The 25409-nt window shown below is 57.1% G+C and overlaps 1 protein-coding gene across 2 annotated transcripts in view; it reads left to right on the top strand.

The window, feature by feature from the left end:
- ZFAT (zinc finger and AT-hook domain containing) overlaps positions 1–25016 on the top strand; it is a 114033-nt gene extending 89017 nt beyond the window's left edge. For both annotated transcript variants that reach the window (XM_037166717.2, XM_053661188.1), the window contains exons 13-16: positions 6237–6355; positions 9324–9450; positions 11926–12056; positions 24174–25016. In XM_037166717.2, coding sequence (XP_037022612.2) covers positions 6237–6355; positions 9324–9450; positions 11926–12056; positions 24174–24413 — 617 coding nt within the window. In that variant the 3' untranslated portion in view covers positions 24414–25016. The remainder of the gene's footprint in view (positions 1–6236; positions 6356–9323; positions 9451–11925; positions 12057–24173) is intronic.
- The last annotated feature ends 393 nt before the right edge of the window (positions 25017–25409 follow it).

Here is a 25409-nt window from a genome sequence, read left to right on the forward strand (position 1 = left end):
GAGCCTGGACAGGAGCGAGTCAAGAAACGCTTGGTGGCGGCACTAGGGGTGAGTGGTGTTGCAGAAGCTCAAGAGGAAGGGCCTTGGCTGGAGAGTGTGGTCAGCAAGGCCACATAATGCCCAGGAGTCAGAGTGGATGGCCACACAGCTGGCGGTCCGGTATGTGGGCCCTGTGGGGACCAGGCTCGTATTCGGTTCTTGGCTTTGCAGAGTGACCTCGGAAGGGTCCCCAGCCACCCTGAACCTCCCAGCTGTGTGCTCCGATGTGTGTGCATCAGACACGGGGCGGCTGCCCAGAAGTGGAAGACGTGTTTGTTGGTGGCAGTGGTGGCAGCAGTGTGACTAGCAGTAAAATGAAGAGTGCACAGTGTTCCTTGGCTTAACCAACAAACCAACGAACTGATGAGGAAGCCAGTGACCTCGGCAGGCGCAGTGCCAGGAGGGGCGAGGGGCAGAAGGCAGCTTGCTGTGACGTCACTGTGCGGGCTTCTCAGGCTCGGCACTGCCTGCACGTGGGGCCGGACCCCCCTCTGTGGTGGGCTGTGTGGTGCTTCCTACCGTGCGTGGCAGCACCCTTGCTGTCCACCTTCCAGATGCCAGGAGCCCTCCCAGGTGTGACAACCAGAAGTCTCTCCAGACACTGCCAGATGTCCCCTGTCTGAGAAGCAGGGTTGCCCTGGTGGAGAGCCGCCTGCCTGAGTAACGAGGACAGACAGGGGTATTACTTTCTGCTCTAGATTTACAGTCTTGATTTCACGATTTTTTTGAGTAGGCAGTTATGGTCACATGGAATGAAACGTAAGAGATTTGGGAGGCCATAGAGCAGAAACCGGCCTCTCAGCCGGGGTCTGCCCAGAAGGAGCAGGGCCACCAGTTCCTTGGGAGCTCGGGGACTCTTCCCAGTTAGGGCTGTTTCTCGGCGGGGTGATGGGCTTTCTCCCCCTTGAGTGAGACTGCACGTATGTATTTGCTGAGTGCAGAGTGGAAGGACTGCCGCGCGCGGGGCAAAACCAAAACGACCAGTCAGTAGGTCCACCGTCTCCACGAAGCAGTAGCTATTGCCAAGGGCCTGACCCCCTGGCTTTGCCAAGGGGGCTAGTGGCGCCCACATCTCCCCTTTTTGTTTTCTAAGCTGAAAGGTCACCACGGGCAGTGGCTTTGCCAGCTGGTCCAGGCCCCCGGCTTTGCCAAGGGGGCTTGTGGCGCCCCGCATCTCCTCTAGATGGTATTTGAACTGTTGGAGCCGCAGGGATTGCCACTGTTTGCAGGAGTATCGGAGGAGGGCTGGAAAACAAAAAAGGAAGCAAATAAACAACCCAACTATTGCCGCCCCTCTAACTACTCGAGTCTATCAGTCATCATTCCCCCAAGCGTCTCGCAGGCTGTTCAGAATGTCCTGAGCTGTGTCTGCAGCACTCAGGTCCAGGTGGGCCTTGGACATCCGCTGAATCTGCGCATGCAGTGCTGAGCAGTGAGGACAGCCACCATGGCCAATAACAGCGTGCTGGGACAGCTGGGAAGCCCGGCATGGGCCACGGCGGCTTGCGCCTCTCCGGTGAGGCGCTTGATCTGCCCCCAAGTGACAGGCAGCGACTCTCGCGTGGCCCGCGAGGGGGGTCGCACGCGGCCTCTATTCGGGCAAGGAGGCGGGCCCTGTGCCTCAGGAGGCATCTGAAGCAGAGGATAGAGATGGTGGCCGACTAGGAGCTCGGGGTCCTCCTCCCCGAGCGACAACTTCTTCAAACGGAAGGGAAGATTTCTCTCCTCTTTGTTCTGCTTCTTCATTCTGGGGACGAGCAAGTCGTTCGGGAATCCAAAGGGGGGCTGGCGCGTTCCTAGGGAAAACACACACATGTCCCCGCCTCCCCCCCTTTTGTTTTTTTTTAAGTAAAAGCTTAAGTGATTGATGTGCGCCCTTGACGAGCGCTTGCCCCTGCGGATTATAAGGAATGTCTGTCACATGGGCAATAGTGAAAGTAGCACAGAAGCGGCGAAAGCTGTCGCTGGTATAAGTAGGGGCATTATCAGTTTTAATTTGGCGGGGCAGCCCAAGAAGAGAAAAGGACTGCAGGCAAATTGCTGTGGGCGCAAATGTGCCCTATGAAGCAAGGTTGGGTGTGTGTGCGAAGCAAATGTTGAAGGCGCAAAAGAGAAGGCATAACGGGAGAAGTCTCCGGTCCAGGCAACACAGCAGTCTCCAGGTGAGGAAGGAGAGATACAATATATTGAGCGTTAGAATATAAATTAAAGCAGTAGTTAGATAGTTGTTCAAAGACATTGATGATTGTAGCGAGTTCAACGCGTTGAGCAGAAGATTCTCCTGTCTGCAAAACATAAGGGATGTTATTAATAACCCAGGCGGCTGTGCCGTTGTTGGAGCTATCTATAAATGTTAGCGAAGTATTGGTGAGAGGGCGTGGAGAGCACACCTTAGGGAAAACAAAGGGATGAGCCGTCCAAAAGTTAAGTAAGGGATGTTTGGGGAGATGATATGTGAGTTGGCCGGGGAATCCTGCGAGAGCCGTCCCCTAGTCTTCATCATTCTGGAACAATCGTTGCACTAGGTCCTTTTGGAGGGGGAGGACAATATGAAGTGGCTCCCGGCCGAAAAGCTCCAGGGCCCGGGAGCGCCCTTTCTGGATTACAGTGGCTATAGCCTGATGGTATGGATAAATCACCTTACGCCGCTGGCTGGGCAAATGCAGCCATTCTAGGGGCCCCCCCTGCCAGAGGAGGCCCGTCGGCAAGTAAGGGGTATCTAGAATTAACAAAGAAAAAGGTTGATTAGGAGACACTCTTAGAATCTGTTGCTGGCTCAAAGCTTGATCTATTAAAGCGAGCGCGTCCTCAGCTTCAGGCGTGAGGACACGCGGGGACGTGGGGTCAGGATCCCCACGCAAAATGTTGAACAAGGGCAGCAGCTGTTCCGTGGTGAGGCCAATGGAGGGTCTGAGCCAGTTGATATTACCCAGTAATTTTTGAAAATCATTAAGTGCCTGCAAACAATCCCTCCTGTCTCAAAGATAATTGCAAGGGGGTAAGGGGCTCCCCGATTACGGGGGCTTACAGTCGGCGGGGGACCTGCTCGTAACGCCGCCGCCACAGCCGGAGCGGCGGCAGACACACCCTTCTCCTAACTTCTGGAGTTGGCACTGGGTTTTCTCTTTCATTCTCTGCTGGCGGCTTAACTCTTTATTACCTGCTAGCTGCCTCAGCAACTGCAGAGTAACTGCCAGTCTAGCAAAAGCTCTAGGATCTAAGATAGCATCCTCATCTTCCCCCTCCTCCTCTTCTGCAGTAACCTCCACCTGATCACCTAAGATGGGGAACACTTGAGGGTCTCTTTCTACCTCATACGCTATTGCTGCTTCCTCTAAGTCTTCTTGATCGGAGGGGGATAACATCTCCTCGTCTATAGGAGGAGCAGAGGCAAAAGGGCTCAGAGGAGGTGGGGGCCCTGGAGGGGCCAGCAACGTGGCATCCTCTGGGGGCTTGGTATAAGAATGCTCAGACTTCACTGACTGGGTATCTAGCCGATCTTCTCTGGTGGATACTGCTAGACTACGGGTCATTCTCTCAATCTCTTGTACTGGGTCAAGGCTGTCACGGACCAAGTTCCAAAGGGAAAAGGCATCAATGGGAATCCTCTCAGGTCCGCGGGCTAGATAAGCGTCGCGGAGCCTTTCTCCTATTCGCTCCCAGGTATGTAGGGAGACTGTCCCCTCCTCGGGAAACCAGGGACATATCTCCTCTACAAATTTGAAAAACCTTTCCATCTGTTTCTCTCCAACCTTGGTCCCTCGTCCACGGAGCAACATTTTCTGCAATTGCACGTACATGTTCCGCTCCTTTGATTCTGAAGCACCCATAACGGCACTTCCTATTAAATCCCCCCGCTTTTTGCTACGGCCCCCCGGGGGTTTCTCACCAAATCCCTCGTACCTCTTCGGGCCCCACGTTTGGGCGCCACCTGCCGCGGACCAGCCTCGTCAGGAGAGGGGAGGGGGCGGAAATGAGTTAAGGACGCAGGGAGTCAGGTTGGAGAGGTCTCAGCATCCCGCTGAGCCCCGAACTCCGTTTATTCAAGGCTTTTATTACAATTATGGGGAATAAGGAGGAGGGGGGCTGCACCCAAGCCAGTTTCTTTGTCCTTTCTGCAAAGCTACTCCACGGAACAACAGGGGAACACAGGGTGCTATCAAAACATCCCTGTTTATCAAGCACCGGTGCATGACCTACCCTTCTACAGGGAAACAGGCTGTCTAGCTTTCTTGGGAGACCTATTGTCTAGCCACAGCAGGTTCCAGGCAGGGAGCCAAGCAAGGTGGAGAGGAACTGTGCCACGGGCCGCGGCCTTGCCAGCTGACCCCGGCCCCCTGGCTTTGCCAAGGGGGGCTTACAGTCACGTCTCCACGAGCAGTAGCTATGCCGGCCTGACCCCCTGGCTTTGCCAAGGGGGCTAGTGGCGCCCACAAAGGACAGAAGTACAAAGGAGAGCGGGGGTTGGCTGGGGAAAGAGCCGAGGAAAGAAGAGGGTTTTCCGAGACGCAGAGTCAGTAAGGCTCACGGACTGAGGACCGACCGGTTGGAGGCCAGGAGCTGGGGCCGGAGCGTGCAACAGCCGGACACCTGCCCTCAGCAAAGCACCACCGGAGAAGGGAGGACAGACGGCCGGCAGGCACAGCAACGATCCGTACTGCAGTCTCGGGCCCTACCACGGCTGTGACAAATGCAACAAGGAAGTCCTTGCTTGGGGGCTTCTGTGGGTGTGGGGGGCTGCCTGAGCTGGGGTGTCCGAGAAGCTTTCTGAAGAGGCGATGCTTGAGTTGAGACCCTGGGGGGGCAGGGGCAAATGGAGGTCATGGGGGAGGAGCTTCAGGCGGGTGTCCTGAGAGGGGTGAGCCTGGCCAGTGCAGAGATGGAGAGCAGAGGGGGTGGAGGCTGGAAGAGACTGGGTCTATTCTCGGTGGGAGGGGAAGCCACTGGGGGCTGAGCAGATCTGGGAGATGTGGAGCCCTCCGTTTGGGGTCCGCGAGGGTTCTGCATGCTGGCTGCAGAGCAGAGCAGCTGTGGCTGCCGGGGACAGGTCACAAGCCGGTGGCTGCCGGGGGCCGGGTCACGAGCTGGTTGCTCCCCACTGTGCAGAAAACGGCAATGGGAGGGGCTGGTTGTTGAGTAGGGGGGCACGGCACCTGCTGGACTGGCATCTCGGGCTGCAGTCGCGGGCAGACGTCTGAGCTAGAGTTACAGGTGGAACTGTCACTGGCTTACAGGTACCACGCAAAGTGTGGCAATTCCCTAGGAATCAGAGGGCAGGAGGAGGAGCCTGGGCAGAAGGTCTGAGCATCCAACCAGGGGGCGTGGCCGGTGGGTGGGCAGGAGGCAGTAGACAGAGTGCGAGGGCCCTTCAGGAGAGGGGCAGCCTGGTGGGTGGCTGGCATCGGAGGCCTGAGGGTCAGGGTGCTCAGTGGAGCAGTACCTCTCTGCACCCAGGCGGAGTTTGGAAACTTGGGGCCTTTTCAAAAACTGCTATAATTGTGTCTGGGCATTCACAGTTTCAAATGTATATCAGTGTATTATAAAGCACGTTCCACTGTCCCTTTAGCTGGAGGCGTTATGTTCTCCTCCTTCTCTCTGGCACCTGAAACATTGGCTGCGCACACTCATCTGTAGGTATCAGTGGGAGAGTGGTTGCCGGCCCCCTGGTGGACGCCAGAATCGGCAGGTGCCCGATCCCCAGCTCGAGCCGTTGCAGTGTCTGCCTGTGACCCGTGCACCCCTCCAGTACAGTTTACATCACGTCTGGGCACTTACGGAGTCCAATCCAGTGGACATGCTGTGCAGATAGTTGTGTTGTTCAGAGGACAGTGACAAGAAAAGGAGGTCTCTGTGGACACAGTCTCGGTAGGCCCACGTAGGACACATGAGCAGTAACGTAACCTTGCAAGCATTTCAGTCCGAGGTTGACCGACTCATGGATGGGGAACCCTGGGTGTGGAGGGCTGGCTGAATCCACTCTCTGCAAGTGTTTGTTTGATAAATGAAAAAAAAAATACATTAAGTTTTAAAACCTCTGCCTCAGAAACAAACTGTTGCCCTTCTGTTCTGATACGAGGATGAGCTTGGACTGAGCATAAAACTAAAATCACCCCTGAGACGCGAGGCCCGTGGGTAGAAGGAGGAGCTGCCGTGTTGCTCCTGCCGCGAGCGTCCCTCTTCCCGCTGTCTGCCCCCAGGTGGCCTGAAGTGCCCGGTCTGCAGCTTCGTCTACGGCACCAAGTGGGAGTTCAACAGGCACTTGAAGAACAAGCACGGGCTGAAGCTGGTGGAGAGTGAAGGGGAGCCCAAGTGGGAGGTAAGGCTCCAGAGTGTGGTGTTGACCTTGACATTTCTAAACGCTGATACAAACCAGGCAAGGCCAGGCCCCGGGCGCGGACAGTCCCTCAGAACCCTGGGTTTTGGGGCTGGGAAACCTGGGGGTCTTTTCAAGTTGTGTCTCATATCCGAGGGGGTGACTGGGTCCGGTCTGGGCCGCGCTGCACCTCTTCCTCTGGGTTGTGTTTAGCCTGGTTTGTGAAGGTCTGTTTGGCTCACCGACGTTTTTGCTTCAGTTACTCACAGACCCAGAGTTTTCCTATCATCAGGGCTGCCAATGACCTGGAAATTCTTCTGTAGGGCTGCCCTGTGCACTTCAGGACCTTTGGTAGCATCGCTGACCTCTGCCTGCTGGGCAGCACTAGTGCCCACTGCTGCGAACCCCAAAACCATCACAGTCAGCATTGCCCCAGAGTCAGAGGCCCCGGGCTGAGGGGCTTTATCTCAGGAGTCAGCTCTCGATGGCCAGTGGTCAGGAGCAGGGGCTGGGAGACGGCCCTGCCATGCGGGAGGGGAGTCTCACGTCCTGGCAGTGCAGGGGGTCCCCGAGTACAGGTGGTCGGAGGGCTGTGTCTGTGGGACCCACCACAGTGATGGAACTGGGGAGGGAACTAAGCAGTGGTCTTCTATAGAAAAGGTATTCGCCGAAGTTCAGGGTCCCCTGATTAAAAACAGTTCGTAAAGTGGAATGTGATGAATATATCTTCTTTTTTCTTTATGGTTTTTTTTTTTTTTAGAGAGAGAGAGGAAGGGAGGGTAAAAGAGAGGGAGAGAAACATCAGTGTGTGGTTGCCTCTTGCACACCCCCAGCTGTACCTTTCCTGCAACCCAGGCATGTGCCCAGACTGGGAATCGAACTGGCGACTCTGGTTTGTGAGCCAACACTCAATCCACTGAGCCACACCAGCCAGGGCTAATGAATATATCTTTAAAAGGAAAAAATAAGTACCTAAGTCTCAGCCCCGTCTTCCTTCGTGGGGAAACAGTGGTGGCGTCTCCCGAGGTTGGGGAGATGGAGGCCCCAGGGCGCCGCTCCAGTGCGGCGCTGGCCCGGGCAGAGCGAACAGAGACGGGAGGGAGAAGCGAAGTGTGTGTATCTGCAGGGGACGGGGTGACATTTTTGGAAAATTCAATAAAAGCAATGGAGAACTACTATAGATGACATATTCAATCACCAATGGGCTATCCTTAGTAGTTTATATAGAGAGAAAGCCTTGAGCCAAAGGTACAGAGATTTCAATGTAAAACCAGTGATATTTGACAAATACAAGAAGAAAACACGAGTGCATTTATTTGAAGGTCAACAGTGTGGAGACCTTCCCAGCTAGGTCTCAGCCCAGATGCAGTAAGGGAAAAGACTGGGAAAAATGCATGAAAAATTTTTACAGGCTTCCAGAAAACAACTCAGAGTGACAAATGACAAAAAAAGAATTTCAGCCCTCTCCTAGAAAAGGACAAATATCTTTACCTTATAAAAGGCTTCTAAAAATCATGGTGAGATCAATAGCCCAACAAGAAAATGAGCAAGAGCTATCTGAAAACATGGTCACCTCACACATAGTAAATGCTCATTAAAACTAGACAGAGGCAGATTGTCTCAGCCGACAGCCCGGCAAGAGTCCAAACAAGCTCTGCCTCCTCCCTGTGGCAGGGGCTCAGGAGAAACCTGTGTCCATGTGTTGTCAGTGAGTGAGCAGGTGCTGCAGCCTTGGAGGGGGTCCTGCACCTCAGGCGGAGCTGGGAACCCCCCAGAAAGGGCTGGTGCAAAGCTGGGTACTCGGCTCCTGAAGGGAGGGAGCAGGCTCACCTGGGGAACAGCAAGCTGCCTGCGCCAGCCCATGCGCTGCTGCCTGGCTCCCAGGAGTGCCTTGTGAAGACCCTGTCTCCCTGCCCATGGTAATTGTCACACAGAGCTCCCCACGGAGAATGGGAAGCCATCCCCTGGGAGCACCCCGGTTTTCACAGACTCGGGTGATCTTAGGTTGGTGTTGGCTGACACACCGCTTCACAGTAGTTGAAAGGAAACACGCTTCTTTTGCTTATTCACACGTTTGTCAAATACTTGGTGGGTGTGAAATATCTGTGAGGCTGGAACACCTAAATGAACTTGGCTGTGAAGGAATCGCCCCTGCTCGTGGAGTCTGTGTCAGTTGCTGCTACGTGCCTAGAGAGTGTAGCTGGCGGCCCTGACCCTGGAGGACAGCCCTCCCATTCGCTCTTCATTATCAGTGACAGTAACACTTCCCACCTTACAGGTTCTGCATGGACTGGTCCATTCCAGAGAGAGGTCGTTGTTAGTACTCGGCTCTTGTGGAAATTGCGTTCTCTCGCTCCCCCAAGGACGAGGCACCTGTGAGCCTCCCTTCAGCTCCTCCCAGCTCAAAGTCCTCTTTTTGTGCAGAAATGTCTTCCGTGTCCACTTTGTTTATCGTACCCACCACTCGGAAATAAGGAAGGCACGGGTAGCTGAGGCTGCCTGGGCTTCGACCCGGTGCCGGGACTTGTGCTGCAGGCTCATCCGTGTTCTGTGACTACCACGTCTTCCCTTCCTTCTGTCCTCTCCACTGCCGGGCCATTCTGCCAGCCAAGGGCGTGAGGACCATCAGAGGCAGTGCCCGTGGCAGGGGGAGGAGACAGGGAGCCGCTGGGGGGGCGCACACGAGGCTCTGAGCGCGTCTCACCTCTAGGTCTGAACTGCACAGGCTGCTCCCTGGGGCAGGATGCACAGAGGGAGGGTCTCGCCCGAAGCTGGTTTTAGAGACTTGTATTTGCAAAGAGAAGGCTTCTCTGTGGGAAGTGGGATTTTCACAGGAGCAGCTGACCTCTCGGGGCTGCTAAGTGAATGAGGGGGTGCAAAGTGCTTTGGTTTTGCCTTTGTCCATGACCCTGGGATCCTGGGTAACAGCTGGTCTTCCAGAAGGTCACTCAGGTATCTTGTGTTTATTTAGCCAGCAACAGAAGCTCCTGAGGAGCCCTCCACCCAGTACCTGCACATCGCAGAAGCCGAAGAGGATGTTCAGGGGACACAGGCTGCCGTGGCTGCACTCCAGGACCTGAGATACACCTCGGAGAGCGGTGAGAGGCCATGCCCGAAGCCTCCAAGTGGGTCTGTGCCGAGCAGGCAGAATGAGTAGACTTGTGAATGAGTGAGGTCTGCCGTTTGTCCATCAGTGGGTTGGCTTCCCAGTCCCTGGCCCACGTTTAGGCTGTGGACGCGGCCGCATTCCCAGGCAGAGAGCCCTCTGCCTCCTGAAAGACTGTTGCAGCACACAGGTGCCCTCCTGTAGGTGTGGCCACACTGCCAGGCTTCCCCATGGAAGGTCACATCGAGTGCACGGGACAACCCCTGAGAGCAGTGAAGCCTCCTGTCTGCACGCACAGACTGAGGGCTCTTCAGCACGAGTGCTCCTCTGAGAGACACCTGCTTCGGGGCTGGAGCTGGCCCTGCAGTCTAGTCCCCTGAGTTCTCACTGGGGCACTGTCCCCTTTCCCCACTTCATGGTCATCATTCCAGGTGGCTTATCCCAGAGTCTGCAGCGCCTGGCGGGTGGTGCAGGGGTCGCAGGGCCAAGACTGAGAGTACAGACGGTCCCCATGCAGCGGCCACCTGCAGAGCTGTGGGCTCAGGGCTGCCTGATTTCCACTTCTTCTGAAAAGTCCCAGATCAGGATTTTTATATCAAATGTCCTCATTTTCAGACCTGTGATCAATTAAAAAAAAAAAAAACACCACCATGCCAGCTTCATGGTGATTGGGACATTATGCTAAGAGAACACTTCTTTAATGTTCATTTCGGAGTAGGAGCGGCACCCAAGTTTGTATAATGGACCACAGCCCTACTTGTATTTGGGGAACAGAGGACAGGCAAGGGGGATGAAGAAGAGAGCGTTAAATGGTGATGGGAGATAAGAGTTAGAAAATCGCTGTTTCTGGCCAGTTCTTAAATCCCTAAGCCCCAGGCTGTAAGACACCGGCCTGGAGACCTTTGTTGGGCCAGTCGCTAAGGGACGGTGAATCGCCAGGGCAGTTCGGGCTTGCTGCTGCTGGGGCTGCAGGAGGCAGGGCCCCCGCTTTGCAGCCTTCAGAGCCGTGGGCTCTGCAGATGGGCCCAGGGAGGCCCCAACTGTTAACTGCAGTTCCCAGAGCCCAGGCCTGTGTGAATGAGTTTCCTTTCTTCCCATCGGGTAGTCGCCATCATTGCCACAGCCCTGCCGGGGAGCCTGTGCAGGTCCCTCCCCACAGGCTGGCTTAGGTCTTCTACAGCCTCTCCACTGTCCGGGGTCTCCTCCTAGTCCTAGGCGCACAGTTCAGACTTTGCCATGCGGCTGCCCGCCCTGGCTCCCCGCCCAGCCTGGCCCCCCACCTCTGGGCCCCCCTGGCCTCCGCAGCACTCTGCACAAGCTGCCACCTCCCCCGCGCTCCAGTGCCCTCTGGGACGGGGGCCGTTTGCTCCCCCACAGCACTGTCCTGCCCACTCCTGTCCGTTGTCGGGATTCAGATTTCGTGCCTCCTGCCAGCGGCTTGCCCGACTCCACCACGTCTTCCCCCGAATTGCCTTCCTCACGGAGCTGCAGTAACTTGCTCACAGATCTGTCTCGGGGCCTGGGAGCCCTGGAAGGAGGAGAGGCCATTAGATCTTTGTCTGTGTCCCTTGGGTTGAGCCCCCAGCTTGGCTGCTGGGCAGACTTGATACAAGGTCACTGAGGGAGAAGTAGGCATGAGGGTCACACCTTATCTCGGTGACCCTCCTGGACGCATCCCTCAGCAAGCCCATCCAGGAGGGTGTGCACGTTGGGGGGGACTTGACGGCATTCTGCTAACCTGGGGACCGGGCAGTGATTTCCCTTCGGTGAGGGGACGAGGAGGGTCAGAGTGGCGTGTCTGAGAGAGGCCTGGGTGGCCCAGCAGACCACCAGGTGGCCCAGTGTGAGCAGCAGGTCTACCCAGTAGCTGCCTGACCACCTGGACTGCGACCTTCGGAGACAATCAGACCAGAGCCCTGACTTCAGTTGATTTGGAACTGCCATGCCCGTTGGCTCGGCAGTTGAGGCGCCCTTGGATGTTTTGCCCAGAGCTGGTGTACTTGGCTCTGGCTGACCCCCTGCCCATGTGCGAGAGGGGACCCACCTCCACCTTCAACGTGGTGGCTGTGGTGGCCGGTGCTGCTCAGGCTTCCGTTTCGAGAGGCAGGCTTGTGTCACTGTGTTTGGCTTCAGAACATCCGGGCTTTGGGTATAGCTGACACCAGTGGCTGGCGGCAAGTCTCTCGGCCTTTCTGTGTGGAACGACCCGATCTGTGAAATGGGGGTGACACCGTCACGGTGTCCTCTCCTCCCGGGGCTGCGGAGGATTTCGAGTGTTCCCACAAACACTGCTTTGCAAGCCATCAAGCACCCTGTAAATGATTTCTGCTGTCCTGGTGAGCAGTCACCAAGCGCCCGTTCACTCCTGGGGGAGGCCCCACCCCAGAGCGGCCACCCCTGGGGGCTGCTTTTGCAGTCGGAGACCTTCGGTACCGGGCCCTCAATGGCCTCCCATTTGTCCTCGAAGGTGACCGCCTGGACCCCACCGCTGTGAACGTTCTCCAGCAGATCATCGAGCTGGGCGCCGAGACGCACGACGCTGCAGCCGTGGCCTCTGTGGTTGCCATGGCTCCAGGGACCGTGACCGTTGTGAAGCAGGTAAGGCCCCCACCTCTTTAATACGGTCCCCTCGCACTGCCGCCCACCCCCTTCTCTCCTGCCCCCTCAGTTTTTCAGGGCTTTCACTTCCCTAAGGAGTGGAATTGGTATGGTCTCGAGCTTCCTCTTTCTGCCTTTGATTGTTATGGAATTGTATTGCCAATAGCTCCGTATGGCCAGGTGTGTTTCAAGGCAAAGGTATAATAAATTTTTGAAAGTTCTGGAAACTTTCTGTTTCCTTCAGAAGAGTTCCAGAGTGACAGTGAGCACAATGTGGGCACATTGGGGCACATCTGTCATGAAAAGTGCCCTCAGTGCCTGAGGTGCCAGTTAGCGGGGACTGCAGGGGCAGCCAGAGAAGCCAGGAGGGGTCCCCAGTGCCCAGGCCTTTTAAGGGTCCAACGTCACCCCAATTGGATTTACACGGGATGACTGAACCGATAGGAGGGAAGCGATCAATTTGTGAACAAAGGTTACTTGACTTAATGGTCATCCTGTTGGGCTCATTTCCTCTTTTCCATCCTCAGAGAGTTCACCATCTGTTAAAGTGCAGTGTGCTTGGTAATTAGATCATCCTTTTCCTCTGTCTATACTATCTTCTGCTTCATTTTACAAAAGATTTAGTCTGTTCACACAAATATTTGAAAAAACAAAAGCACTCAGCACATCAGAACCAGGATACACAAAAGTTCAAGTTCATGCAGAAGATTGGCAGGCAGACTGTGGAGTTTTACATAGTTACCTGTTTTAGTCTTTCGCTCAGCAAACGTTCGTCAGTGCCAACTGTTGTCCAGCAGAGTGTCCGCAGCGCCAGGAGGGGCCCGGCGCCTGCCGTCAAGGTGCTTGCTCTCTAGCAGGAAACGCGTGGCGAGCCAGCGCAGTGGGAACGGCAGTACGAGAAAAGAGGGCAGTGAGCTCGGGCTAGGGCCGTGTCATAAAGGAGGTCGGGGCTGATCCCCGACACCTGAGCAGACACCTGGAAGTGGTGTGTGTCAGGAGAGCCGTCCCAGCCCACTGTGAACGTAGCACTGAACTTCATAACAGGAAACAAGAAGGAAACTCGGAGCAGTTAACTTAGCGAAAGGGGTCAGGTCGGGTTCAGGCACTCACAAAGGTATTCTTAAGCTGCCCCTCACAGAGGGACCCTGAGCAGTGGGTCCCAGGGACCTGCCTTTGATGAGGCAAAGGTGGCCGTGGCTGGGGCCGTGCTGTCTTCCGGATGGTGCTCAGGGTACCCCGCAGAGTTCAAGGTCCCAGTCTGCTTCAGCTGGATTTCTTGGTCCATGGAGAAGACTTGGCACATCTCAATGGTGGTCTGCCTGTGTGTCCTAAAGCCCTCCGCCACACAGTGGGTTGTGTCAGGAGGCTCTGGACTAGAGTCGGGCTGGAGGAGTCCCGTGCTTCTCCCACCAGGGCCTGCTGGTCTATGTAGTGGAAACAGATTCCTATTCTTTGTAGCCGAACCTCCAGCAGTCTGTCTGCGTGTTTCCCAGCCTGCAGTCTCAGCAGGTCTCTTTCACTTCCTCTGGAATGCCTCCCCGGCATGGTGACATGCAGCATCCAGAGCTGCTTGGCACTCGGGAAGGGTTGACTCAGGAGGGTGTCAGGAGGATGTCGGGCGTCTCTGACACACCAGGTCCTTTGTGAGTTGACAGAAGGTGCTGCCGACTGTGGTTCACGTCTCCTTTCCAGGAACAGGACCGCCCGCTGCTGCTCACGGCCAGGACTCACTGCACACCGCAGGGCTGTGGGGGGCTGCGGGCCTAGGATGCAGCTCAGATGCGCTGCAAGGCATTGGGCTGACAGCGCTACTGGGGGAAGGCAGATGGGCGTCCGGTACAACAGGTGTGGCGGGTCCGCAGTGGCGGGTGGTGGCACTGTTCAGAGACAGGTCTGGCTCACTGAGAACACAGGGCTGAGGGAGCGGCAGTGTTGGACACAGCCTTGAGTAACTGGATGGGGGATGATCCCTGAGAACACGTGTGTCGGCCGTTCTCCTGTCCATCTGGCCCAGCACTCCCCGAGGCTGTCGGTCAGGGACGGGAGGAGGGGCAGACAGACAGACGGACACTCACCCTCACCTGCGGCCCAGGGGTTGCAGCGCAGCGGGCTCTCTGGAAAGAACGCCCTCCGATTTCAGTCGTCCTGTCATTTACATTTAAACACAGCCGTTTTTGTTAGAGACATAAACTAGTTTCAGTTTTCTCCTTTGAGTAAACCGGTTCAGGGCTTTGCCGTAGAGCGTGTTACGAGGGCGCGGAGGCCACTTGCACAGGCGCTGGTGCGCGGGTCCAGGCCCCCCCTCACTGGCCGGGCCCGTGCTGTCGGGACTTGTCTCTCTCCAGCCCAGCACGTCACACCGCGTGGTTGCTCGGGAGAGGCTTACAGGAGGGTGGAGTACACTGTGGGTCTCACGTTGGGATTCCCCAGTTGTGTCCTGTAAGTTATTACACCCCATAGAGAACAAAAGCAGGAACACCCCGTCCTAGAGTGCGTGCTGGGTGTTGCAGAAAAAAGTGTAAAATCACTGTTGCATCTGGGAATAATTTAATCCCACAGCCCCCTGTCATGGAGCCATTCAAAGTAATCCCCTTAGACAAGGCCCTGGCAGGCTGATTTGGAAGAGCAGATGCCTTACATTGTACGGCCACGGCCCGGAGTAAAGGGGGGTGGGAGGAGGGACCCAGAGTAGGAAGGGTGCACAGAGGGGAGGGCTGGCCAAGGGGCAGATGCTCCAGGAGAGTCGGGGCCGGCAGCCCTTCCCACCCTGAGAGAGAAGCCTGGAGAGCCAGGAAGCATGGGCGAGTGGACTTGCCAACCGGGAGGCGATGTCCTCACAGGGTTGCAGCTCAGGGTCTCAGACTGTGCACTCTGCGCTGGGGGAGGGGTGTCCAAGCTGAGATAGTGCTCAGGGTGGGATGGAGATGGAGGACCCGTGCGAGCGGGGTCCACAGTTCCCCTTTCTGACCTTAGACCTACTTGGTCACTGACACACTTGCCTGGCTCCCTTTGATGAGCTATTAAAATGGTTTATGTTTTGTTCTGATGAACATTGTTCAGCAGAACGTGGAAGTGCTCCATGCCAGAGTTCAGCTTGTCTTTCTCTCCCGGGTGGGGGCGGGGGCTGTGGGAGGAGCCCGGTGCTGCTGCTTCCAGCTGCATTTTCCTTGTGGGCCACCTCTGTGAAGGACAGGGAGGGAAACTGGGAGGAGATGGATTGTGGAGTCCAAGGGCTAAGAGTTCGCACTGGGGGAAGAAAGCCAAGTGCTTCACCGGCACAGAGAGGGAGGCCCCAGGGAGCGAAGCCAAGAAGGTAGGGTTGGTCGGTCCCTGAGGCCTCATGGAGCACCTGCCATCAGGCTGCCTGGGGTGCGACAGCGAAAATCAGCAGGGTGGAGGGTAGAGGGCGTTCCTCCTCAGTGAGGTGCAGAGGGGAGTGCTCCGTGGCGGTGGGCGGGATTTCAGTGAAAGGGGTGTCAGCAAGCCCTGCCTGACCCTGAGAGTTGCCTGTCCAGAGGGGCTGCTGGGCAGTGCTGAGGTTTGCAGGGAGAAGCATGTCCCCACATTCAAGGTGCCCGCCGCCGACATGATGCGGCCCCCCCACGATGTTAAATAGAACATCAGTCCGCGTATCTGTGCTTAGAGGTCAAGGAAGTACAGCCTTGTGCACAATGAGCTGTCCAGAGCCGGGGCAATGAGGTGCTCCATCTACCCCTGCCGCCCCTGTACACAGGCTCTGACTCTGTCACAGTGCAGTTTCCGGTCACCTTCTGGGGCGCACTCTGGAATAGTACAGCCCGGTGGGTGCTGAGTGCCTGCTGTGGGCCCGGTGCCCTGTGGACATGCTGTGGAGGGGCTGTGCTGGGAACCCCGTCGGGGGAGGACACCCGGTAGCACCGGCCCAGTGCAGGCACACCGGTACCTCATCAGGTCAGTTCTCACACGATGACCGTGGAGACCACACAGTGTGCTCGGACTCCTGGGCACGAGGCACATGAGCTGTCCTTGTCGCGTGCCCCCCTTCCTGCTGCCTAGGTGTCTGTCTCTATCCCCTCCTGCCTATAGTGTGGTCTGGCCAACGTGGAACCCTTCATCCTCATGTGGCGGGGGGCGTGGGAGGCACCTCTCCCCCAGCCAGGAGCCTTGCTCTTCCTGTTCCCGGCAGATGAGAGCCAGTGGACAGGTTCCTTCCGGTGCCCTGGGGCGAGGGCCAGGGCTGCAATGCTGGCCAGCTGGACCCTGCAGTGGCCCAGAGAGCAGAAGGCACTCATGGAGGGGCCTGGTTGTGTTTAGCTGGAAATCTTTACGATTCAGGCTGCAGACTGTTGGTGGGATCAGTACTTCCAGCAAAGAAAAAATGGCAGCTATCTACTCAGAACCTGGAGGAAAACAGGGTGGGGGGGCTCCTGCCCTCTTCCCGGGGCCACGAGTCACTGCTCACATCCCCCCTCCCTTCAAAGGCGTTCACTCTCCACCGACCCGTGAATGGTCTCTCCCTGCCTCTGCATGTATTTTGCTGCTTCCACAAGTTTCTCCCCCTTTTCTGGTCCTACATAGACATACATATTTCTACAGTTGGGGATTTATGATGTTCCCTCTTACCCGCATAAACCATATTTATTTATACCTTTTCTTTCCTCTATAAATTCAGGGTGCTGTTTACTGTTTCCCTTTGTTTGGAGTGCACACCACACCATCCCAGCCTGGGGCTGAGAAAGTCAGTGCACTTGCTTATTGACCTTGCAAAGTGGGCTGGCGACTTTGAGCATGCCAGAGGAAGCCCTGGGCCGGTGATAATTCAAGGGAGCGAAAACCCTGCTGGGGAGAAGCTCCCTCCCCAGAGCTTCAGCGCACCCAGGGGGCTAGTCCGCCTGAAAGGATGGATGCAGTGCTGGCCGTCATTCTCAGTGTTTGGTTCTGCATGAGCCTTTGTCTGCCGCCCGCAAATCCTCGCCCTGTCCTGGAGCCTGAGACTTCCTGCGATGGCAGGGACCGTAGAAGGTGTTCATGCCGTCTGACTCCTGGGAACCCTAGTGTCCAAGGCCAGGGTCGACTCTTTCAGGAGACCATCCCTGACCACCACCCACTCCCTGCCCCCACCCTGCCCTGGGTGTTCGGAAGTGCCCAGGTCCTTCCTGCCAGACTGCAGGCTCTCTGCACTGGAAGCGGGTGTGGGACTCACGGGCATTTCCAGCATCCACCAGGGTGTCTGGCACATGTGACGTTCTCGGTGGAACAGCAGAGAGCTGAGAAGAAGCCTGACATGTTTGGGAATCTGCGTACGAGGAACGTGAGTGCGCATCTTGTCAGCGGTGGCCGTTCCGTCGGCCGCTCGCCTTTTAGAGGGGCCGCACGTGGGGGCTGCTGTCCGTGTGCCCCCCGGAGCACGTGCTAATGTGGCGGTGGTGCACGTCCCTGACACCATCTGAGGACGTGACACGTTCATGCCCACACATGTGCACATGTGCACACACCCTCCCAAGCCCACATACATGCACATGTGCACACACACACCCCCCAGAGCCCGTATCCCTTCACGGAGGCATGCGCCTGTGCACAAAGACATGCGTACACAAATAGAGACATACTCACACCCACACTCACAAGCTTCTCCCTGACACACACCCACACCCCACACTCACGTGCACATACACACACACACCGTGCACACCCAGCCCACCTCCTCATGAGAGCACCTGTCTGCAGTGTTTCACATCTCCCAGACTGGGTCCCCTGAATCACTGCTCGATGTGGGGGCTCACCACCCCCTGTGCACTGACGACGACAGCTGGGCCCCCCGTGGCATTCTGAGTACTGCGTGCTTCTCCTAACCGGAGGGTCCAGGGCCGAGGGCAGCTGGGCGCTCAGCTGGCATAGCTGAGCTGACTGTGGATTTTTCCCAGAAAATGTGGAGGATGATTCCTGTCCTAGAGTCCCTCAAACCGGAAGGTCCCAAGTGAAGGTGCTCAGCACCTTCCCAGCCCGACAAGTGTGACAGGCTTGAGGGACAGTGCTGTGGACGTGAGCCGCCCCAGAGTGCAGGGGCTTTGGTGGCGATTTTCATTCCAGAGGGTGATAAACTGAATAGACATTAAATCAGGTGTCGTTCTGGTTTCTTTCCATTATAGGACCAACAGAGGTTTTATCTCTTTACTATTTGTCGTGGACTTACCTGCCAGGAGCTGTGTTAAAACCATGGTGGATTCCACAGAGCCTGACGGTTGCGTGGGAAGCCCGGGGGACGTCTGGAGGGGAGTAGCAGGTGTCTGTTCAGGTGGCTGAGCCTGTGAGGAGCCTTCGGAGACTGCAGCCCCTGTGGCACGAGCGTGGGACCAGGGAGACTCGGGCGCTGGGAGGGAAGTCACGGTGTTTTGAAAGCTCTGGGAGAAAAGCGTGATGCAGAGTATGGTTTACTGTGGTCTGCCAGCAGCTTGTAAAATGTTCCCTTAAAGTTCCCAGCTAATAAGAGCCTTTGCTCTTTTCTCACTGCCGCCTCTGTGGGATCCAGTCTTCGTTCCCTCAATTGGCCTTTCTTCGTCATATCCCCGGGTCCTCGGGTGTCTCTGGGCTGTCTGGACGCCCTGGGCAGGGACTGTGGCTGGTGCATTCTATGACACAGAGAAGCACGTGTTAGGCTGTGGGAGAGCCACTCCTGGTGGTGTCCCCATGGCCCCGCACTCCCGGCTTCTCGTTTGGCAGGACAGCCCCTTCACACGCTTCCGGCCCGTGTCGGGGCTCCATGCGGACTCAGTGGCTGGGGGCAAACGGTGCTCCCTGTCGCTGCCTCTCTCGGGTGTTCTGTGGCATCTCATTCGAGGCAGAGGGGTCCACAGTGTGTTCTTATTTTTTTCCATTGATTTGAGAGAGAGAGAGAGGGGGAGAGGAACATGGATTTGTAGTTCCACTTATTGATGTATGTATTCCTTGACTGAATTCTTGCATGTGCCCTGACCTGGGCTCGAACCCTGCAACCATGGCATATTGGGATGATGCTCCAACCAACTGAGCTATCCAGCCAGGGTCAGGGCATCTTAAAGAGGACATAGGAATGTGAGGAAAGATGGCACCAGGGTCAAATGTCACTGGGGGAACCAAGACTGTGTGTCCCCAGCACTGCAGCCCCTGCTGGCCGAGTCCTGTGCTGTAGACGATGACCTGGCATCATCTCTCCATCAAAGGGGCCTGGGGCCGTGGTGTCACCTGGACTTAACAGTCTCACAGCCCAGGGAAGGCTGGGGGCACAGGAGTAGCCAGAGCACAGGTGCCAGGCCCCTGGCCTGCCCTTAACCCGCAGTCCCCTCTGAAGCTGGGGCACTAAGACTCCACGGGTGTGCCGCACACTGGCTGCAGGCCGAGCGCTCCACTCGGGGTCCGACACAGCCCCCAGGGCTCCTCCTCCTCCTCCTCCTCCTTCTCTCCTTTCTTCCTCCTGTTCCTTCCCTCCTCCTCCTCCCCCCCCCGCTCCCCCTCCTGCTCATGACAGATTGTTTGGAAAGCTCTAGCTGTGACAAGACAATGTGACCTCAGAGCCTTGAATATGTCCGCAGCATCACTCTGTGTTTGCGGGACCGTCCCTATCCGTTCACCGGAGGGCCAGGCACCGAGGCACTTCACCCGAGCTCTCCTGGGAAGCAGACCCGCCCTGCGGCTTGGTCTGAGGCCGGCCTATGCAGGGGAGGGGAGGGGCAGCGTTGAGACCGGAAGGTGGGAAATCGGACCCTGGTCCCAGACCCGTGGCCCTGGGCATGTGTTTCCTCTCTGGGCCTGGGCTCCTCGTCTGTAAGATGAGGGGGTGGACCTTTTGGAGTCAAAAGGGGTCCTTCCATGAACAGTGTGCCCCCTCCCCACCTCCACGTCATCTGGGTGGGCTCCTGTCAGACAGAAACAGGGCCGACCACTGCTCCAGACTGTCCTCTGTGTCATCGCTTCCAGCTTCTTCTACCCGAGGAAAGCTCTGGACATGCCACCTGCCCTCCCGTGTGCCTGCCTAGAGTGTGACGCGGGGTGGGGACAGAGAGGCTCGTCCTTGCTGTGGGGGTGGGGGAGGTGAGTGCGGCGGCGCATGGACTGTAATAGAGCCACGGAAAAGGGTTCTGTGGGGTCCACACAGCGATGGGAGTGCAGGGAACCCCTTTTTATTGAGGGCTCCCCGAGCCAGGGCACTTCCAGGAGTTTCTGGGATGTGGGAAGAAAGCATAACCTGCTTGGAATGGTGTTTTCAAAGGAAGTGGAGAGGGGAATGGGGGTCGGGGGGCAAGCAGGGCAGGCAGGAGAAGGGGGAAAAGGCAAGACGAGTGAGACTTGTGGGCTGGAGAGTGAGCCGGCTTGCACCAGCCCGCCTGCTGCCCCCCAGGGGCGGGCGGCGGGAAGCCTCATTGGAGGCAGAGCCTGACAGAGCGCCCCGACCGGCAGTGCTCCGGTCCAGATCCCGGAAGGACGCCGGGGGTGGGCACAAGTGCGGGACTCGGGGCCCAGTTTCAGGGATAATTTGTATGGTCCCCAGGGTTAAGGGTTTCTATTAAGCTATCTGTGCTGCTCATAATTTATCTGCAAGATGTGTGAGATCCAGCATTTGGGAGAACGGTGTACCCATCTCAGGGGATAATGGTGCTGTGAAGCCGTATTATTTCCCCCGTGGAGAGCAATTTTCAGCCATGCTAACAGATTAGGCTCCTGGAGGGATCATTTGAACAAGGAATGGTTGAGAGCTAGACAGCCAGCTGTAAACTGCCTGGGGTGGGTCAGAGTAAGAATTACCCTGTTTACCTATGACAGGTGGTCCCTTTAGCCCCTGTCACACTGCACCCTCTGAGGCAGGTCTGTGGACGTGGGGTCACCCAGAGCAAGGTCCAGCTCTTGCTTTTTCCAGCTGTTTGACTTCTGATGAGCCCCGCTTGTGAATGGGGACAGAAATGCCCTCACCAGAGGACAGCGTGTGGAAATGCTAGGGGTGATGCTTGGGAGAGTGTCTGGTGAGAGAGTCCAGGGGGCTGGGTGGACGCCAGGTTCTGCAGGGATGGAAGGAAGTCCGTGGTTTGCAACAACATGAAACAGCAACAGAGTGTGAAACATACCACACTGGGGTGCATGGAGGTGGGGAGAGGCACACTCCGCAGAAGCCTCCTGAACCCCATTGTAAAGCAGCCTCCCGCCCTGGAACCCTCTGCAGTGCGGGTTCCCACCTCAGCTGCATGCAGAGCGGGTGTCTGTAGGGGCGGCGCCTGCAGGGCTGGCCGGTGGCTCAGGAAAGCTCGTGAGAGTGGAGAGGCGGCCCGAGGGCCGGCAGCAGGGGGCCTTTGGGACCCTGGATGTTGCTCGTGTTAGATGCTCTGTGAGGTGACAGCAGCAGGGTGAAGCCCCCATCGCACCTGTGCTGACTGAGAAGGATGCTCTTCTCGGGGCTTCTGCGAAAGGCACTCCCGCCTCTGTCTCCCTTGCTCTCTCGGTCCCAGAGGATCCTGTTGGCTGTTCTCATAATTAGCAGTGGATGCATTTAATGGAGATTCTAGTGGACAGAATGCTGGAGCTGAAAACTGGAAAGAGAAACGGAGAAGGCACTACCTTCAAGTAGACTGAATACTTAGAAAAGGGATGTGGACCAATAAGCATCAGTGGGTTTTTGAGTGAAGTGGAACACCCGTGCCAGGCGGGTTCCCATCCACAGAGGGCCCTCCTTCGAACACCTGCCCTGCCTTCCTCTGCGAAGTCGCGTCTCCGTGTTTCAGCCGGTGGTCAGGGCTCAAGGTCTGCATGTGAACTTCGCTTCGGGCCTCACCTGCTCCTGCTTCCCCACCACTTGGTCTCCTCTGGCTTAGATGCATCAGGCCTCCCTGAGAAGCTCTCCAGCTCAGAGGTGGGGGCTGGTGCCTGGCTCTGCCAGGAGCCTCGGTGCAGGTGGAGTCCAGAGGAGTTGGGGAGGGGACCGAGCAGGGCTCCAGGCTCCGTGGGCGGGCAGAGGGGCAGCGAGGACGCCTGGACTCTGGGTCGGGGCCGGGAATGGAGCCCGTGGAGGGTTGCAGCAGTCAGGAGGTCGGCTCACAGCGTCAGGCGGCACAGAGCCTTCTGGAAAGGTGAAGCCGGAACCCTGCCCAGTGGGTTTGGCCACTGAGGGTGGCTGGTGGCCGGGGTAGGGGGGGGATTTGGGACCTGCGTGCTCTTTGCCCAGGGCCTTCCCTCCATCTGCATGGTCTGTTCATCTGACGTTCAGCGGGGTTGCTTTGAACCCTCCCGCTCATGGGACCTCAGCATAAATCAGCCACGTTCTAGCTTTTTCCTTTGCATGGACATGCCTGACAGCTACGAGGAGAGACGCTGTGTATTCCCTCCCTGGCCCCCTACCTTCTGTCAGGTACTCACTTCCAGAGTGAGATAAATCATTGTTTACTTCTGAAGTCTTAGTTCATAGAACATTTTCCCATTTAAATGAAATTGAAACAAGCAGTAAGAGAAGGGAAAAAAAGGTCTCAATTCACTCCAGAAAAACAAATCAGGCAAAATGTATTATTTCTACTCAGAATGGCTCTCTACCTTCTGGTGAATTCTGTCAGCCAAATTAAAAGTTCTTCCCAATCCATGTCCATGCGGGGGCGCCCCCCAGCCAGCCTTTTCCATTGTCCTCTCTGAACAAAACATGAGCCCTCCCAGCTGTCACAGCACCTCCTGCTCACAGGGACGAGTGCAGTCATGGGCCGGAGGAGACCCCTCTGAGCCAGCTGGAGCCTGCAGAGATGGCGTGGGGGCCTGGCATGTCCCTGGGGGATGGGCAGACAGGAGGACGTCCTCAGTGGCAGCTGGGACAGGAAGCAGAAGGGTCACGAACAGGAGCTTGTGGAAGATGCCCCAGCAAGCCCACCTCTCCCCGTCTCTCTTGGGGGTCACTGCTGCCTTCTGCTCTTTCTTCTCCTCTGACCTATCCACCCGCCCTGCCCTGCTGCCCGCTCGGGAGCAGCGTGGCTCTGCAGCCCGTGGCTCTGTCTGCGGCTGTCCTCCCCAGCAGACTCTGGTTTTCTGCTGCACACTGGGCACGGCATCCCGCAGCTAATGGGTATTATTCAGCACATACGGAGTCTGTGCTGGTGACGGGCGTCAGGCTTGCCTCTGGGGAAGGGCTGTGCAAGACGGCACGGCCCCTGCCCTCAGTCAGCTTAGTGCAGTGGGACCTGAGGGACTGACAGCAGATCGGTGCAGTGAGTGACATTCCACAGCCCCTTCAGGTAGGGGGTGAGAAGCACTGGGAGTGAAGGAATGAAGGCATCGGAAGGGCAGGTGCGAGTAAGCGCCTGCCGTATGCACAGAGCCCCCTGATCTTCCCAGCAGCCCTGTGACGTGGCGAAACTGAGCATCGTAGGCCCAGGGGTCTGGCATCGGGCCTCCCAGCTGCGAGTGGTGAAGCCTCGCTTCGAGCAGCACGGAGCAGGCGCTCTTCCCATTTTGCTGTCGGACCCCCTTGGAGAGTCTGTCTCTCTCACATCCTCCAGGAGCCTGCGGGCTCTCCTGGCCTGAGGATTCAGCAGGTCCCCTCCCCTGGCAGACTCACTCACCTGTCCAGCCATTGTGGCAGGGAACTTTCCCGGGCAGGCTGTCCCCACAGGGCTGAGGAGTTAGTGTTGATAGACATGCCTGGGGAAAAGCATCCCACAGGGTACCCACTCCTTCCTAGTGCGAGGCTGCTTTCAGACACAGAGGGGAGCTCCCAGAGAGTATGGAAAGGCAGACAGCACAGGATAGACCTAGTCCCTTTCTCACCGCCAAGTGCACCGGCTATGAAGTTCCATCCGCCCCCTCCCACCCACCAGCACGGCTGCAATAAATAAGTGATAAGGTGCCCCCATACCTGTGGGAGCCAGCTTGGCCTCAAGAAAAGGATCAGACTCTGGGTTTGAACTTGGGTTCCACCATCAGCGACAGCTAGCCCCGGCCATGCGGCCTGGCAGCGCCGAGCCTTGCTCTGCACTTGTAAACCGGGAGGGAGGGGAGCACAGCGTGGCGGAGAGGATCACTGCAGCCGGCGCGAGCTCCGGGGCCCACCAGACACTCTGTGAGTAGCAGCAGTGATTCTGCGGCCATGGCTGGGCCCAGGAGCGGGCCATGGGTGACCTTTTGCTCACTCTCCCACAGGTCACCGAGGAGGAGCCCAGTGCCAACCACACTCTCATGATTCAGGAGACCCTGCAGCAGGCGTCTGTGGAGCTGGCCGAGCAGCACCACCTGGTCGTGTCCTCCGACGACGTGGAGGGCATCGAGACAGTGACCGTCTACACGCAGGGCGGGGAGGCCTCGGAGTTCATCGTCTACGTGCAGGAGGCCGTCCAGCCCCTGGAGGAGCCAGCTGTGGGGCCGCCAGCACAGGAGCTCTAGTGGGCGCACATGTCGCACAGAGCCAGGGGCCTGCGGCTCTGCAGGGCACCCAGGCGCAGCGAGGCTGCAGACCGGTGCAACCCTCCACAGTGCTCTTCTCGGTGCTCCCTGCCAGTCCGCCCCTGGGGCGGCTCTTCCTGTCCTGCTTCGGGTGGGCAGGGCGACTGGCATCACCAGCAATACAGGACCCCGCCCCCAGCACCCCACCCCTCTTACCCAGTATGACTCCCTTCTGGAAAGACCTGTGCATCAATCTCACCTGGCCCACACGGAATTGCCCCATTCCCCCAAGTGTCAGAGGCCCCACACTCTCCATCAGCCTCTTCCTGAATCACCCCAACTCCTTGACCCCACTGAGCTGCCCAATCTTCTTCTGGGACTGCCAGGCAGCCTGGTACCAGGGAGATAGCCATCACAGGGAAAGTGACCTTACAGGGCAGAGGAGGGGGTCCAGGCTATTAGTTATTCCCTCCTCCAGTACTGAGGGTGCTTTTTATCACAGGGGGTGACCACAGCTTGGGGACTTGTCCACTGCCCTCACATGTGGGGGTCTCAGCTTACAGTCTTGCCATTCTTTTGCATTAAAAAAAATTGCACTTTTTACTATTTGCCTCCTATTCTAAGGAGGCAAGGTGGGTAGAATAAAACCAATCTCTGCCTGGTTTCATTTCTCCTGGTAGGTTGCGTGGTCTACATTTCCCACTCCTAAACTGGGATCTTGAATTTGGGCCCCAGCCCGACTCACCGCACCCAAGACCAGGGCCCTCAGAATGAGACCGAGGCATCTGTCTCCCTCTACAGCGGGGGTGTCGAACTCATTTTCACCAGGGCCACGTCAGCCTCGCGGTTGCTTTCAAAGGGCCAAAATAATTTTAGGGCTGTATAAATGTAAGTAAGTACTCCTTAATCATTAAGGAGTTGAAATGACATTTGGCCCTTTGAAGGCGACCATGAGGCTGAGGTGGCCCTGGTGGCAAGGAGTCTGACGCCCCTGCT

This window comes from Artibeus jamaicensis, unplaced genomic scaffold (assembly GCF_021234435.1).
Source record: "Artibeus jamaicensis isolate MK-2021 breed Jamaican fruit bat unplaced genomic scaffold, CSHL_Jam_final scaffold_916, whole genome shotgun sequence".
Classification (NCBI taxonomy): domain Eukaryota; kingdom Metazoa; phylum Chordata; class Mammalia; order Chiroptera; family Phyllostomidae; genus Artibeus; species Artibeus jamaicensis.